At 42.0% G+C, this 15,556-nt stretch overlaps 1 protein-coding gene across 1 annotated transcript in view; it reads right to left on the bottom strand.

Annotated features, from left to right (window-relative positions):
- CDH4 (cadherin 4) overlaps window positions 1-15,556 on the bottom strand; it is a gene marked incomplete at its 5' end in the record, with an annotated part of 414,254 nt that overhangs the window by 142,009 nt on the left and 256,689 nt on the right. Inside the window, one exon of the mRNA XM_084217634.1 lies at window positions 9,710-9,886. Within this exon, the coding sequence (XP_084073760.1) occupies window positions 9,710-9,886 (177 nt within the window). The remainder of the gene's footprint in view (window positions 1-9,709; window positions 9,887-15,556) is intronic.

Below are 15,556 nucleotides of genomic sequence, written 5' to 3'. Positions count from 1 at the left end.
TCTTAGTTTCCTTTCCTCTCTCTACTAATATGCTCCCTTCTAGTGATGTTACTTCAGAAATAACTCCAAATAGCTCACAGTGTGGTCAGAAACTCTGCCTTTTAGCTGCCATAGCTTTTTACAGTGCCTTGGAAATAAGGAAAATTGGCCATTCCCACTGAATTTTTCATAGTCCTGCACTAATGGGGACACTGCAGCTCTGCCTCTCCCACTGAGCAGTTTAACTAGCAGAGGGGGTCATGCACTACCAGTTCCCCTAAAGGCTCAAACCACGGGCTCCATGTCCCATCTTTTCACCACACAATGCATGCCTTTCATTTCTTAGACAGAAACAACAAGCCCACACAGTTTTTCTTCTTGCTTAAACTGTCCCTCTTTTAACAACAAGAAAATTAGGTTCTTTGCTTAAATAAATGTTACAGCGCACAAAGCCTCGAAGCACAAATCAAACAAATAAGTCAACTGAAAAACAGCCCAAAAGGGCTAAAAACCCAAGCACAGATACAAAACCCTCCTCAGGTCACGATGTTTTGATTAAAATGAGCAGAGATCACGAGTGGAAGAGGAGCCAGGAAGGCCAATGTCCCAGCAATGACACCAGCACTATGGCATTTAGGGGTCTGTTAATATTTCCATGAGAAACTTCAAGGTTGAGGAGTTTACAGCTTGAGTCACAGAGGATCCTGGTTTCCAAAACCTGATTCCTAAAGGGGAATTCCTCAGATAAAACTTTGCCCAGGGAGGGAGGGCAGGGCTGGGTGGTTTGTTATGACAAGGATGAGTATGTGGCAGGTTCAGCAGCTGTGGGGGTCTTGTGGGATGCATGAGTCGGTTCATGGAGGGGAAAGAATTCAGCTCTCTTTACCCAGTGCCAAAAAAATGCAAGCAAGGTCTACTGGGTGGCTTTTCAAGGCAGGTTCTGTTGTCTATTAGGAAAAAAAGGACATATGCAAAGGCTGATGTGTCTGCACATCTCAGAGCGTGCTCCCAGTACGCTACCAGTACACTCAGAGAAGGGTAATTAAAATTTGGACTCTAATAAAAACTATAAACATGGCCAAAGAGGTTAGCACTGCACAATGCTGGGTACATTAATCCAGTAAGGCATTATTCATGTCCTTAGTTTCCAGTCAACAAATACATTCTGAAGAGCCACTGGCGTTACTTAAAGGCTCAAATTTAGGCACATTCTTAAAATCTCTGCTGAACAAGGGCCAAAATGTTCAGTACCACCATCTGCAGATATCCAAATTGCCTTGGGCAAAATGTTTCCATTAATATAATCCAAGGTTTTGTTTGTTTGCTTTTTGAGTTGTCTAACTGTTCGGATAGGAGGAAAATGTCCTTTAAATTAAGGAAATTAGCAACAAATATGAATGTTATTATAAATATGGTAATTATAAAAATATGGAAAGAATTATGGGAAAGGAAAAACTGCAAAGAAATGGGGCCTTTAATGAAACTGGTAAACTACTGCATATCCACTCTTTGCTGCCCCATCATGTAGCCATGGGCTTTTATCTTTCATCAGCCTGCATTAGAGACTGCTGAGAAAGGATTTGGATGGTGACACCTTTATCACTGAAAATCTCAGCTCTTATAAAAAAAACCAAACAATTAACCACAGCAGTGAGAGCTTAAAATTAGCCCAAGAGTAAATTCTCTAAAATCTAAAAAGCTGACATCTGAAATTCCAGGGTGCTGTATTTATTTCTTCATTGGTGCAGACGATCAAGAACATATGCACTAGTAAAGAAACGAAAACTGTAGGTTTTTCCTTTTCCTATCTCATCCCAGCTTGCTACAGTGAATTTCAGCAATAGCCTAGCTGTCAAGGTTATATGTGCACCATCATTCTGCAAATCCAAACTCACACCCACACAGCACCACTCTGTCTTTGGGACTCCATTTCAACTCATCAAGGAAGCCAAGTCCCACACTCACCTAATGTGGGTGCTGAGTGTTAAAGAATGAACTCCCGCAGCAAAGAGGCAGATTGTGAGTTTTTTGTCTCCTCTGTCTCAGCTTTTTTCATTATTACTGTTTTACTTTGGAAAAGGCAGGAGCAAAACCAAAGCTCTTTTCTAAGCAAATTAACCCACTGTTTTTGTGTACACTGTCTTCACAGATTTTCAATAGCTTTCATGAGCTGTGTGCATTAGCTCTGACTATGCCTTCCTGCCTTTGCCTGTACACGTAATGACAGCCAGCCTGAGTGGCTATTACAGTTATCTCACTTTCTGGAGAGGATGGGAGGTAATGATATGTTGCAATATGTGCAATGGGGTATTATAGCTAAATACTCTTTGGAGTGACTGATGAACTCTTTTGCAGTATGCCTGTGATGACAATTCGAGGGGTAGTTATCCTTCTGTGCTTCCTGAATCTCTTGCTCCTGGTGTGAAGCTGGAGCTAAAAGGTGTGGGCTGGATGGGGGTGGTGGTGGAGGAGGAATTGGTGGGGAGCCAGCAGAGAAGCACCTTTGCATGGCTGGGAACACAGAGCTGTGTGTAACAGACCTGATGCACAGGTGGACTCAGACATGGAATAAAGTGACTGACTATAACCATCAGCAGAAGATTTCTGACCACTCCATTAAAATCTGAGTCCATTATGAGATTCTTCAAATAACCCCAGGACAGGCCCTGATGCTGATAACCAGAGTGCTGCTCATGGCCATGGTAACAGCTCTGTGGTCTCAAAGCCACTCAGCTTCCCTGCCTCGGGTTCTTGTCTGTGAAAGACCATCCTCAGTGATGCAGGCAGGGTGGAAAAGTCAGATCCTGCATGGAAAAATACCTAAGCAAAGGCTGTATGGATCACAGCTGGACTTGAGGATCTTAAAGGTCTCTTCCCAACCTCAACAATTCTATCATTCCCTGTCTCTCACTTACAATTTGTATTTAAGCAGCAGTCATTGGTAGTAGGGTCACAAACCCCTGCTAGTATATCCCACCCCACTGCCTCAGGGGATGCTGAGTGACTGCAGAACAGTTTGAAACATCAACCACAAGGTCAGACCACAGGTCTGTTATCCCAGCCTCCTCCCAGTCCGACTTGTGTACCCTAAATTAACGACTTGAAATTAATCATAAATATTATCAAAGATTTTTGAGACTTCTGAAATGTCATGCTGATACTTCCCAATCAGTGGGAGCATTCTCACTGCTTCCAGTGGCTTCTGAGGATCTCAGTTTTTGTGTTGTGTGAGAAATTAAAAATGGTTCCATCTCCTTCATGCAACTGGGATGCCACATTCAAAGATTTATCACTTCCAAATCAAACGGCATTTTATGATTTAGTGGGGTTTTTATGATTTAATGGGGCATTTTTCCACTCATGTTACTATTCCCAAAGTATCCTGGAAAATGGCAAAAACTCAAGGGCAGCTTTTTTAGCTGAACTGGGCAATAGGAGTCCTTGATATCTGTCTGCAAAGTGTCAATCACCTCTAAATCCCAACCTCACTTACGACGGTTCTCCTTGAGTAAGTGACAAGGCCAGTCTGGCAAAATGAAATTTTTCAGTAATACATTGACAAACTCAGAACCACAGAGCACCAAATTCCCCCTCAGTCTGGATTTGAATGCATAAATAAATCAGGCTCTTGCATTTATTTCTGCTAGAAGATTGTATTATTCCTTTCTGCAATTATGGAAAAATGCAGAGCACAGGCAAGATTTAGTGTCTGAGTTTTTGCTGCAAGACTTATGTCAGTAGAAAGGCATTTTTGCTCTTGGGAATCAAAGTGAGATTCACCCATTTGTGGCAGGTGTTTTAAGCACTCAGCCTAACAATCTACCCACGCATGGCACTACAGCAATTCAACGACTAAATTAAATCTCTGAATATTAAATTAATGATGGAAATCTAAAATATTAATATATTCTAATTGAATATTCTCCGATAAATTATCTAGGCATTCTCAGCAATTTGATTTTACTTTCATTTCTTAAGGAACTTTCAGCTGCATAAATACAGCTATTAAAGCAATTCAAAAAGGGAACATTTTCTGCTCAGACAAGAGAACTCTAAACACAAAGAATCTAAAAATTTCTTTCATATGATTGATTAAATCATAGAGCCCAAGACAGCTGAATCATTAAATGACTGCTTTCCTTCAGTCCCTCTGGCTTTAGCAAGGACAATATAAATTCCCTATGGGTCTGAATACAAGGAAATACAATATGTATAATTACAGTATAGGCTTGAATGCTGTTGTAAGAGAATTTTAAATGGAGCATTTATGCTGTAGCTGCACTTTTCAATCCATAATGCTGGATGAGCGTGTGCATGGAAGGCCCATAAAGCACTGGGGATCTGCTTCCTTCAGCCCAGATTCCCAAATGGCACACAGTGGGGTAGCACCAGCTCTGGCAGAGAGATGTACATCAGGATCTGCCCTTCTCTTTTGGTGAGTGCTGGAAAATGAGAATGGCATCACCAGGGAGAATGCAAATGAAGGGATGTCCTTTGAGCAGTACATACAGCATGGATTATGTTTAGGAATTTGCTTCAGACTGTAGGTTTTAAAGGAATTTCAAATGGACACATCAAGGAAGTAGCACTGTACCACATTTCACTTTGTCCATTCATTCTGTGAGTCATATGTGAGTCCTGGTTGGTTAACACACACACAGAGGAGAGATCAATACCAGAGCCAAGACCATGGCAAGAAGAACATTTCATGAACCATTTTCCTGCTCATCTTTCCTTCTTTGGTGCCAGGCTGGTTAGTGGTGTGAAACTGCACTTGAATCAAGAGCAGCCTCAATCTACATCCTTGAACCACCTTTCACAGAAAGGCTGTGACTCTCCAGAGCACCTCAACCTGCACAATGTCCCATTTCCTCTCCACCCTCTGGGCTTGCTCCTTATCCTGTTCTGAGTGTTGCAATAAAGACAAAATCCCCTCATTCCTGAATTTCATATGATGATGCTCACTCACAGGGCATCACAAAGGTGAGGTGCACTGAGAGCCAGAACTGGCAATTTTTTTCCTTTGAGTGTGTGTGTGGCTGGTAAAGCAAAAGAAACAGCTGTTTCTGTGGAGATCAAGGAAGATCTAGGTCTATTTGTAATCAATGCCGTCTGCATCTCTCTCAGGAAAAGTAAGGTCTGATGTCCTTTGGGAAGCATTTGCAAGGCCTTTTCTCAACAAACCTTCTCTCACCACAGACAGATGCCATCTGTCTTGCAGCTGGGAGCTAATGGATTCCGCACTGCCAATTTCACAGCAGTGAGCAACGCTGTGATAGAGGAGGCAAGAGGGATTTCCTACAATAAAGCTATTTAAAACAGTGCAAAAGCACAGGCTGAAACAGCCACGAGGAGCAAAGGAGATGGCAGCACTGAGGGCTGATGGTCCAAGCTGGCAGGGATTTCACAGCTCAGTGTGCCTTGTGTGTCTCCAGCACCAGGATTTCAGACTTTGGGAGAGCTGTCTCACCCAATTCATGAGCCAGGGTGGCCTGTGGCTCACAAACAGGTTGTTGAGCTGGAAAAGTGCTATCAACTTTTTTCATATTAAATATTCAATGTCACAGGATAGGTTAAGACGTGCTAAGCCCACCCATGAGTCCACCACAGGGTTTTGCAGTGTGTCAAGAGGAGTCTCTGCTCCTCTTGTGTGCCCCGTGCTGCTGGAAACCCGACCTGACAAGCAACAACACAAGAGTCTTCAGGTATATTATATTCTGCCAACTTTTCAAGCCACTTCAGGACTTTCTGATTAAATTTGCATAAAATGCATCCTTCCCTCTTACTCCCTATTTCACACATCAGGTTATTTCCAGTATTCTTGTGGCTGAGATCACCCGCGCTCGGATATGGGAGCCCACGCTGTGCCGGCAGCATGCAATCAAGGTAGTTTGTGAGAGCACCAAGATCCTGTCTTGGTCATCCTCAGGGGAATTTCATGCTGGAATAATGACAATGAACAAGTTGTTTATCCTAAGAGATCTAACAGGAAAATGATACATTTTTCAGTTTTATGCTTAATAAAGGCAAGCTGGAAAAATTAGGGTCTATCAAGTGCAAGATGGGAGGCTCTAAGAGCTCTGCAAAGGTCCTGGAGATGAAGTGAAAGTCTGGAGCCCTCACAAAGGAGAGCATGGCTGCAGTGGTTGACAGAGGAGCCCATTATCTAAGCATGTCAAAGATGACCAAAGACCAATTCTGCACAAGGCTTGTTTTTAAAAATTAATTATTTTCATGCAGTCCATCAAGATGGACCAAGACTTGCCTTGAAAACTGAGTCAAGATTCCCATTAGAAGCAGCTGGAGACTGGCTTGTGGATCCAAAACTGAGATTCTTTTTGAAGTTCAAAAGAGGATGAAATACAAGATAAGCTAATAGATAATTAGATAATAGATAATTAAGAATTAGCTACGCGTGTAGCTAAAAAGGATGAGTCAGTGAGAAAATAGACAGAGCTCAGCAAGGGTGCAACTATTTAATATATTATCTTAGCTGATCAGTGTGCCTGCATGAGTCATTTGCTTGGAGAAGGAGGGGGATTTCATATTATTTTTGTATTTTTAATAGGCATTTTTATGGACTTCAGTTATTATAATGAGAGTACCTGACAATTAGTAATGAAATTAGCCTCACAACAGTGAAATATTTCACAGCATGCACAATATTATTCCTAGTACAAAGGTGGAAGTGAAGCAGAAGGAAATTAAACTCAAGATTTTCATAAATGTTTCCAAAATAAATAAGCATGTATCAATAAATTTTGAGAACTGTTTTCTCAGCTCAAAGACAAAAGCAGAATTTACAAAACATTTTTATACAATAACAAATTTTTTTTAGCCTATAAATGTCAGATGTTAATTTAAACTCTTCAAAGGGTAAGTAAATCTTTTCAGCAGCCAAAATTAATTAGAAATTCCTATTATTATTTTTTCAGCTATTATTTTTCTAAAACACATTTCCTAGTTAGTGTGGTTGATGTATATGAACAGACACGGATGTTCCTCAGAAAGTAAAAACCCTGTAATTAACAGAAGGGGTTTTTTGGCAGGGATAATGTTCCTTTTTTCTTTTTTTCTCTAAAAACTTTTTCATTTAACGTATTTTATCAGAATGAAATGGTTTAATGAGCAGAGAATTACAGTTGATCCCAGCTGAACCAGACAGGGCTGCCTTTTGAGGTATGTGGCTCCCATCAAGCTGCATTCACCTTTGCTATGATTTAAACTTCATTCAGGCACAGCCTTGCTAAAAATACTGACAAGTAACTAATCAACTTCCATAAAATGGAATTTTTACCTTCACAATAGGAAGCAGGAGTAGGAGGGAACCTGAAAGATCTGCCTATGCATTTCAAATTAGTCTGACCTATAAAAACGCAAACAGCAGCAAGTGGTTCTATGAAAATGTACTTCTGGTAGGGCTTTTTGGTGTTTTAGTGATGAGATACTTCATGCCATCCCTTCCTCTCCTTGGAGGAAGCCAGAACCAAAGGTAGCACTATGGAGGGACTGATTTCCATGAGTTATACCTACAAAATGTAAGCTCAGGCTGGTCTTTCTGGACCAAACAAAGTTCAGTGTCCAAGAACCAGCAGTAGGTTTGAATGTTTTATATAAAACAGCAGAGAAAACGGTGACAGACCTGCTTCTGTACAAATGGGAGCTGAGCTGCAACTTCACATGGGCACTTCTGGTTCCAGTTTGTGAGCAGATGGACAGAAAAATATTCAGTGCCCAGCGAGCCAAAAGCATGGGAAATCAGATCAAAACTCTTACCTAGATCTAGGAGACAGCAAAATGCTCCAGGGCAATCTGAAGATTATGTGGATGGAAATAATCAGATAGTGCTGGTCTTTGAAGATGTTGATTTGTCCTGTTCTGGATAATTAAAGAGCAAAGTCGAACGGAGGGAGCTGTAACTCCTGATAGGAATCACCCAAGCTTCACATTCAGGCTTGGCAGAAGGGCCAGATGCTGCAGAGGAGCAGAAACTCAACCCAAGCCTGAAACATCAGGGGTCTCACGCTTAATCAAGTCGCAATCTTTGTATGAGCTTCCCTGTCATTATGATGCTTTCTGCATGTCAGGTGAAGAGGAAAACAGCCCTTTGTAAGCCAGTTTGTTTTTTGTAATTTCCCACCCCATTTTCACTTTATTTTCAGTGTTTCCTCTAGCATCTTCATTCGAAAACTGCAATGGAATATACTGCTAAAAATCTGGGAGTTCTGTATTTCCATAAGCCAGGTTATCTTTCCAAGGTTACTGGTAGTCTAAGTGAGGAATATAAATTCTTCAGTACCTATATAAAATTTATTATTTGTCATTTCCATTAATATTAGAATTTTGCATAGTCGAGTCCTTCTGTTTCATCTCCAGACTGTAGGGTAAAAAGTGCCACAGAGATTTCAGTCCCTATAAATCAACAAATTTGCCATGGTAAGCTGGTGCCAAGTTGTCCTCTTGCTGTCTAGTCAAAACTCAAAAGAAATCGGTAGGGAATGGAAGAGAGCACAAGTTCATTTTGCAAGTACTCCCCTTTATTTTTCACAGGAATTCAAGATTTAATCTAAATTATTAATTTAGAAAGGCATTTTTGACACATCAAGTTATTCTCCTCTTCAGACATTTCTTCAGCTTAGTAGGACAGCACATTAATGGGTCACTCTGTAGCCTGCACTGCTGACCACACAAAGACTCTCTGGCTTCCCTTCCTGGTTCTTCCTAGACATAAGAATATTTGCCACCTGGTACTTCTTAGTCCTTATTGTACTCCCTAATTGCACAGAGAACTTACTCCAATAATCCAAGCTTAAACAATCCCTGGGTGAATTGGGAACATGCCCCTTCCTCCCAGACACAGAAACAGGTGATGATGCAACTCATGTGAATCCAGGCACTGCTTCAAAAGGACTAAATGAACTTCCTGAGAAGGGAAGCCACTGACACACCACTGCTACTTGAAATAACTTTTGAATTTTTATATTGTTGCCATTTTTTTCCAAGTGAAGAGCTAGCTGCAAATGTCTGCCAAGGAGTTTTACTTTTTTTTTTTTTTTTACAGCTAATCATTTGACTGCTCCAAAAACCCCAAACCAGCACCCACAAGAGGAATAGCAACATGTGTTTGTATTTCGCTAACACTTATCAACAGCAACAATAAATCAACCAAATGTCTCTGTAAAACACTCCTTTTCCCTTCCTCTTCTTTTCCAGTCATCCCGTAATCATCACAGAAAACCACATGGGTAAACTTGATCTCAGAGATTATCCTTGTGAAGAAAGAAAGTAGCAACACAGGGGAGGCTGGCGGATCCATCTGCAGCGGAGGCAGGCAGCCAACCTCCCCCGGGCCGCTGCGCATCTGTAGCGGGATGGGAAGGGAAGGATGGGAAGGGAAGGATGCAGCATCCTTGTTGCTGGGTGCCACCCAGCCCAGCTTTTACACCTGCAGCCGCTCTTTGGATGAGAGCGTGGGCAAAGTGCCATCCTGGCAGCAGTGCCAGCGTCTCAGGAGGGACTGGCTGGAAGGAGGCGATTAGGCTGGGGAGGGAAACTGGGGCGAGGAGCTTTGGAGCAGCATGGAAAAGGCAACCATTCCTGCAGGAGGGAGGCAGAGCAGAGAGCCTGTGCTTTGAGCCAGGCTTCCCACACCTACTGCTTCACCAGAGCCACCACAAGATCAGCATTATTATTATTAGCACCACTGCCAGTGTTGTGTTCTTTAACTCACCCGAACCAGCTGCTGCGGGAAGGGCCCTCGGGAGTTCTCGGGCACGTTGATGGGGGGGATGACCCAGTCCCGCTTCTGCCGCCGCAGCCCGTTGGCACTCTGGTGCTGCCGCCACGGCAGCAGGGTGTCACTCTGCTGCTGCACCAGCTCCCCAGGCAGGGCCTTCCTTCCTTTGGGCTGTTTTGGGAACAAGAAAGCACAGCCAGTTAGCTCCTTCCTCGCTTCTCAGGAGCCGTCCGACAGCGGCACAAACGGCCGCACGGAACAGACACAAGGTGTTTACTGGCAGCTCTGCTGCAGCTTCCTCTTCACAGGAACACAGAATCAGAGAATCAGCTAGGCTGGAAAAGACCATCAAGTCCAACCTATGACCTAACACCCCCTCATCAACTAAACATTCCCAAATAAATGGAGCTGTCACTCCCAAGTCAAGACGCCTCCCAGAATGTATTGTCTTCATTACACCAGCTGCAAGGAGATGCAGCAGAGAACTGGAGTAAAGAAGTTGCTGAAAATTTCCTTAAAGTGCAATCTACCAGAGCACAAAGAATGGGAGAGGATTCCTTTACAGTCCATTTCATGGGTCCAGCTTTATAGTCTGGTATTAAGCATGAGCAGGGCTACAAAAACCTGCAGTCTGAGGCTCTGTGAAAGTATTCTGCTGCACAAACCCAACCCCAGCCAGAGGGAGAGTCAGCCTCTTGGCTGCAAAGGTGCATTAGTTCAGATTTTTAGTGCTTCAAAACAAATGATCTTTATATGAGAGCTGGGTTTTGAACACAAATCCCAAAATACACACCCCACGCTGCTCAGGAAGTGTACTAGATCTCAGGCACAGTAAATTTTCATTATTGGTGTGACTTTGAGTCCTTTGTGATTTTTTTTTTTAAACTGTGGATTCTCTGAATGGAATACTTTGGTGTTGAAAATGTTACAGTGCTATGAATAAGAATGGAAATGGTGGGACCATGGTTTTGACGTAGAGAGACTGGCTCATTATTAGAAAATTTATGCCTTATAGAATGGATGAATCAATGAAATGTAGATTTGGGAAGGCTCTTCAGAGCTTATGCAGTCCCAATACTTCAATACTCTGTGGTCTTCTAGGATTCCAGCAATTACTTCTGAAACTCTGCAGAAAAGATAACTAGCAAGGGCTTTAGTTACCATATGGTGACCTGTACTCCCACCAGAAAATGTTTAAACTTTCGTAAATCACAAAGACTGCAAGTCACATTCTTTTCATTTGAGGTAAGATCCAGTGGGAATACTGTTCTCTGAATGTTAAAATTTTCAGCTATTTTTCTCAAAAAAAAACCCACTCACCCCAAACCCAATGCCCCAACACACAAGAGCAATGCAGGAAAAGCTATCAAAGCATTTTCTGAGGCTCCTGCCATTTTAATCCACATTCACTTTTGTCTTACTCCAAACATAAAAACCCAAACACCCTCCAAGCAGTTATCTCTAGGCACTGATTTCAGTGGGAATCATTGCTTCAGGCCTCCTAGTTTGATGTAAATCCATCTATTAGCACATTTCAATTCCTGATTGGGAGGTAAAGAAACAGGCAGTCACCTCCAGACTACACAGTATATGAAAACTAAACAGTAAATGAAAGTTAAACTGAGATGTGGCTCCAGAGTTTCTCCAGGAAGGCTGGAGATACTGAGAGCTGGGCACAGCAGCAAGGAGCCCATTCTCACAGCCTGGTCATGGCTCTGATCTCTGCTACCTCTGGAGGGCAGACATCCACTGGCTGCAAGGATTGGAAGCATTTGTGCCAAAATGCAGCTATTTTTACTGCAAAACCTAAAAACAAGCCTGTTCCAGTGCTGAATTTTCACAGAACAGACAAATATGGTCCTTTCAGTCACACACAGAGGCACGTTCCTCAGGTCCTGTCTCACACTCATGATGTGGGCTGTGTTCACCTAAGTGCTGTTTCCACACCTTCAGAAAAATCACTGTTCAATATTTAGGTGTTGCTCTTAAAATGCTTACTGAAGTGGGCAATAAACAAAGAAACACAATCATGGTGTGGCAGTGGGAGACTTCCTTGGTCAGGGTACTGGTAGGAACTACTGACCTCCTCCTTCCCATGAGATATAAGTATATATCCAAAAGAGGTTTCATTTAAAAATTATTTTATTGACAGAAAGGTATCTTTTCTGAACACTGATGAAATCAATCTTATCTAAAGAAGAAAATGCAAGACAACAGAAATGCATGACAACATGAAATAGGACTATGAGAGACGAGCCACAGAATAGTGGATATCCCCAATTTTTTTTAATTGGCTTGTGATTCTCAAATGGGAATCCTTTGAGAGCAGGTATTTGGATCAGTTTATATAATTGGCAAGTGAGCATGGGGACAGATTATGAAAGGATGGTCAAATAATTTGTGCTCTTCTGAGTTTACACAGTGGAATGAGTCTGAACTAAAGACAGACTTGAGAATTAACACGAGTCCCAAAGCTCCCTGTATACTGAAATAATTAGTGTCAGCTCAGCAAGGCAATACCAGCCTTTTTAGTCTGTATGAAATACTTGCTGGCAGGTGACTAGACAGTGACTAGCTTGCTTGTCACTCTTGATGATGTTTTCCTATATTAGAATAAATCATCAACATGACTCTGAATTTGATATGTAGAATTTCAAAAGCATCTTGCAACAAGAATTTTTTTTTCTTTTTTTAAACAACAGCTCTTTTTTATCTTCATTTGTTGACAATGCATTCTCTTGACCTTAATTTCTCTGGTGTTGTTTAAATATGTTGTACATGTTTTCTGCTGCTTAAAAGCTGTGAGACAAATGCAGTAACAAAGTCTGGTGAGTATAAATGCCAGAACTATTCAGATCTCTGACTGAAACATCCCATAACATATCTGGAATAACAGCATTGTTGAACTGCGAGCCCCAGAAAACTCTCCAGTGTTTTTGAGTTTGCAAGAATCTAAAGTTCAACTCAAAAGCAGATTATGACCAAATTCAATTCATTCTAAAATATAGCTTCTAATTCTAGTTTTGCTGAGGAACAGTTTTTACTGAGATGGTAACTGCTCCTTTTCTCATGGCCACGCGCCTTACGGAATCTCAGAACCATTTTCACAAGATAAAATATTCCTCCACCTTTTGTAGTGCCACCAGAACACAAACTGTCCATATTCCTTCACAAAATCAAGTCAAGCACCTTCAGTGCTGCTAGTCTGGGGTGGTTTCCCTGCCGTTGTTCCTGTGACTCTCTTATATAGGTCACAAAAATGATGGTATACAGCACCAGGCAATCCATGAAACACGAGCCCAAGGGAAAGTGAAATCCACTCTCCATTCCAAAAATTACACGGTGACATTTAGAACTCGTTACAACAGGATCAAACTCTAAACATGGAACATGTGAGAACAGTCTTTGGGAATACAAAGATAATTACAGGAGGATATAAAATAGTCAGATTACTCAGTAATTATGCCTGTCTATCACTTTAGGACACTGATAAACTAGAAAAATACAGCTGAGCCAAAACAGATGAAAACCTTCAAGATCAAGGGGAAAAAGTAATTACAAAGTGTGGGATGAAGAGAAACAACAGGAGAAGAGCCCATGCTGGGATGTAAACTTGTTAGGAGAGTTTGGATTCAGTAGGATCTAATGCCTTACTATTTGTATTGGGGCAGAATCTTTCAGAGCTTGCTGGTGAAGCTGAGCAGCCCTGTGCTGGCTGTATTATTTAAAGCCCAAGTTCTGCAAGCCTGGGATTGACACTTGGCTCTGAGTTACCCCATGCCTCTTCCAGTGGGCTTCTGGCCCATAACTGTGACACAGCACTGGCAAATCATAACACAGCCCTTGTATCTTCTGCTGATAAACACTTCTTTCTCTGGAATGTGCAACTCTAATGTTTGTTATGAGCAGTTGCAGAGCAGAGGAAGAGCCTCTTGGAAACCATCCTCCTTGTGTTTGATAAGGCAGCTGAAGAGCTGAGGATCAACTGTAGCTCAGAGTGGCAGAACCTACCCTGCAATTCTCCTTACCCCTTTTTTGATTTGGGTTTTTTTTTGGCTATTAATTGGAATCAATTAAAAACATACAGAAGTCCATCAGAAACTTTTCACTGAGATGGCAGATCAAGCTTTCAGAAAGCAATGAGAGGTTGGAGGAGGTGCAGCCTCAATCACAACCCGAATTTTTCACAATCTATAAGGATTGTGAAAAGAACCTTCCTCTCCCAGCCTGCTTCACAGAAGGTGTAGGGGTACCTTGGAGTCCAGGTCAGCAGCTCCAGTGGAATCTCCCAGGAGTCATTTCCAGTCCCTTTTCAGTCCAGAATTGCCTTTAAGGATGGTGAACACAACCTGCTGCATTTCAGGGGAAGAGGACACGGAGCTAAATCCCAAAGGGACTGTCAGACTTCAGAGCCCAACACCTTCAGGACACCCTACTCCAAACTAGTGAGGCTGCAGGGTGCTTCAACTGACTCCCTTTACACCAGAGCGTTGAGAGCTCAGGGACATTCCTTGTCTGCACCTGGCACTGGGAATAAAGGATCAGTTGGAAAAGCCATTCAGTGAGTCTATAATCTCCTGTCAGTGCTGGTCTGTGGCTCGTCAGCCTCTCATTTACTGGGAGACTCAGACTAAACCCAACCTCCACTCGTGAAAGAGGTCGAAAAATAATCCCCTGACAGAACAAGACACGTGGGATGCCAGCAGCCCCTCCAGCCCTGTCCTGCTCGTGACAAGAAGGCTACAAGCCTTTTCACTAGCCCACAAATCAAGGCAGTGAGTGCGAAGGAACACCAGCTCCCACCTTCCGCTACACTTAGCAGTAGCCAGCCTCGCCAGCTGGCTTGTCTCCCCTCCCAGCCAACCTGCCTTTGATATCCGTCAGCCGCTGGCTACGGAGACATCTGGAAGTTATTATCCAGCAGAGCGTATCACAAACCCATTTACATAATATAATATCATATTTTGTGTTCCTGCTTAGCTGAACATTTTGGATCACTCTAATGTTTGGGTAAATAAGCCGCCATTCCCTGCATATAAATAACGAGTGAGTCTTAGGGTACGTTTGTTGGAGATTAATAATTTCATAGGGCTCAACCCGAAAAATGAAATGCTTCGGCGCTAAAATACATTATGCTTGCATTTGCAATAAAAAGTACCTGCAATTGGAGGAAGGGAAATAAGGCCTTTATTTTCCAGGTATCAAAATGATTCATGATTTAACCTGTTTTATTTATATGCCAGCCTTGTTATTTTGCTAGGATCTTTAACATTTCACACTAGACATTTTTCAGAAAAGAAATAATACCTGGGTTGCTTTGCTTCTAGTGTCACTCATAGGGTCTAACTGAGGCAAGGTGTTTTTAATATATTTTTGTCAATATAAGGGGATACAAAGTCCACCTTTAGTCCATTGCTCAAACAATATTTCCCCTCATCTCCTATATCAATATACATTTTGAAAACTGCTACCATTTTCTACCAGGGAAAAAAAAGTATCTATTAAAAAAATATTTAATCTGAAGCACTTTTGCTTGTTTCCATGGTAGCTGCAGAAAGGACAGGAGAAAATTATATTTACCAAACAGAAAATAAGACAATGAAAATAGAGCTTAGTTCTTTAACAAAGGGAACATGAGAGCCCTGCAAAATAAACATTTGCATGAATTCTGTTCTAAGGAAACAACATTTTGCTGACATCAGGGACGGCAGTGGAGGACGAATGAACCCTTTTTTCCCAAAATGCACCATTTCTCCAGTTTTTGATCTTTCAGTATAGAAAGATATTCCATTTTGTGTTCTCATACAGTAGAATGAAAGGGTTGCAGAACAAACAGCAAAT

Source organism: Fringilla coelebs (genome assembly GCF_963513975.1).
Source record: "Fringilla coelebs genome assembly, chromosome: 18".
In the NCBI taxonomy this organism is placed as follows: Eukaryota; Metazoa; Chordata; class Aves; order Passeriformes; family Fringillidae; genus Fringilla; species Fringilla coelebs.
The sequence above is the reverse complement of the archived record's forward strand: the minus strand, read 5'-3'. Positions and strand labels throughout refer to the sequence as shown.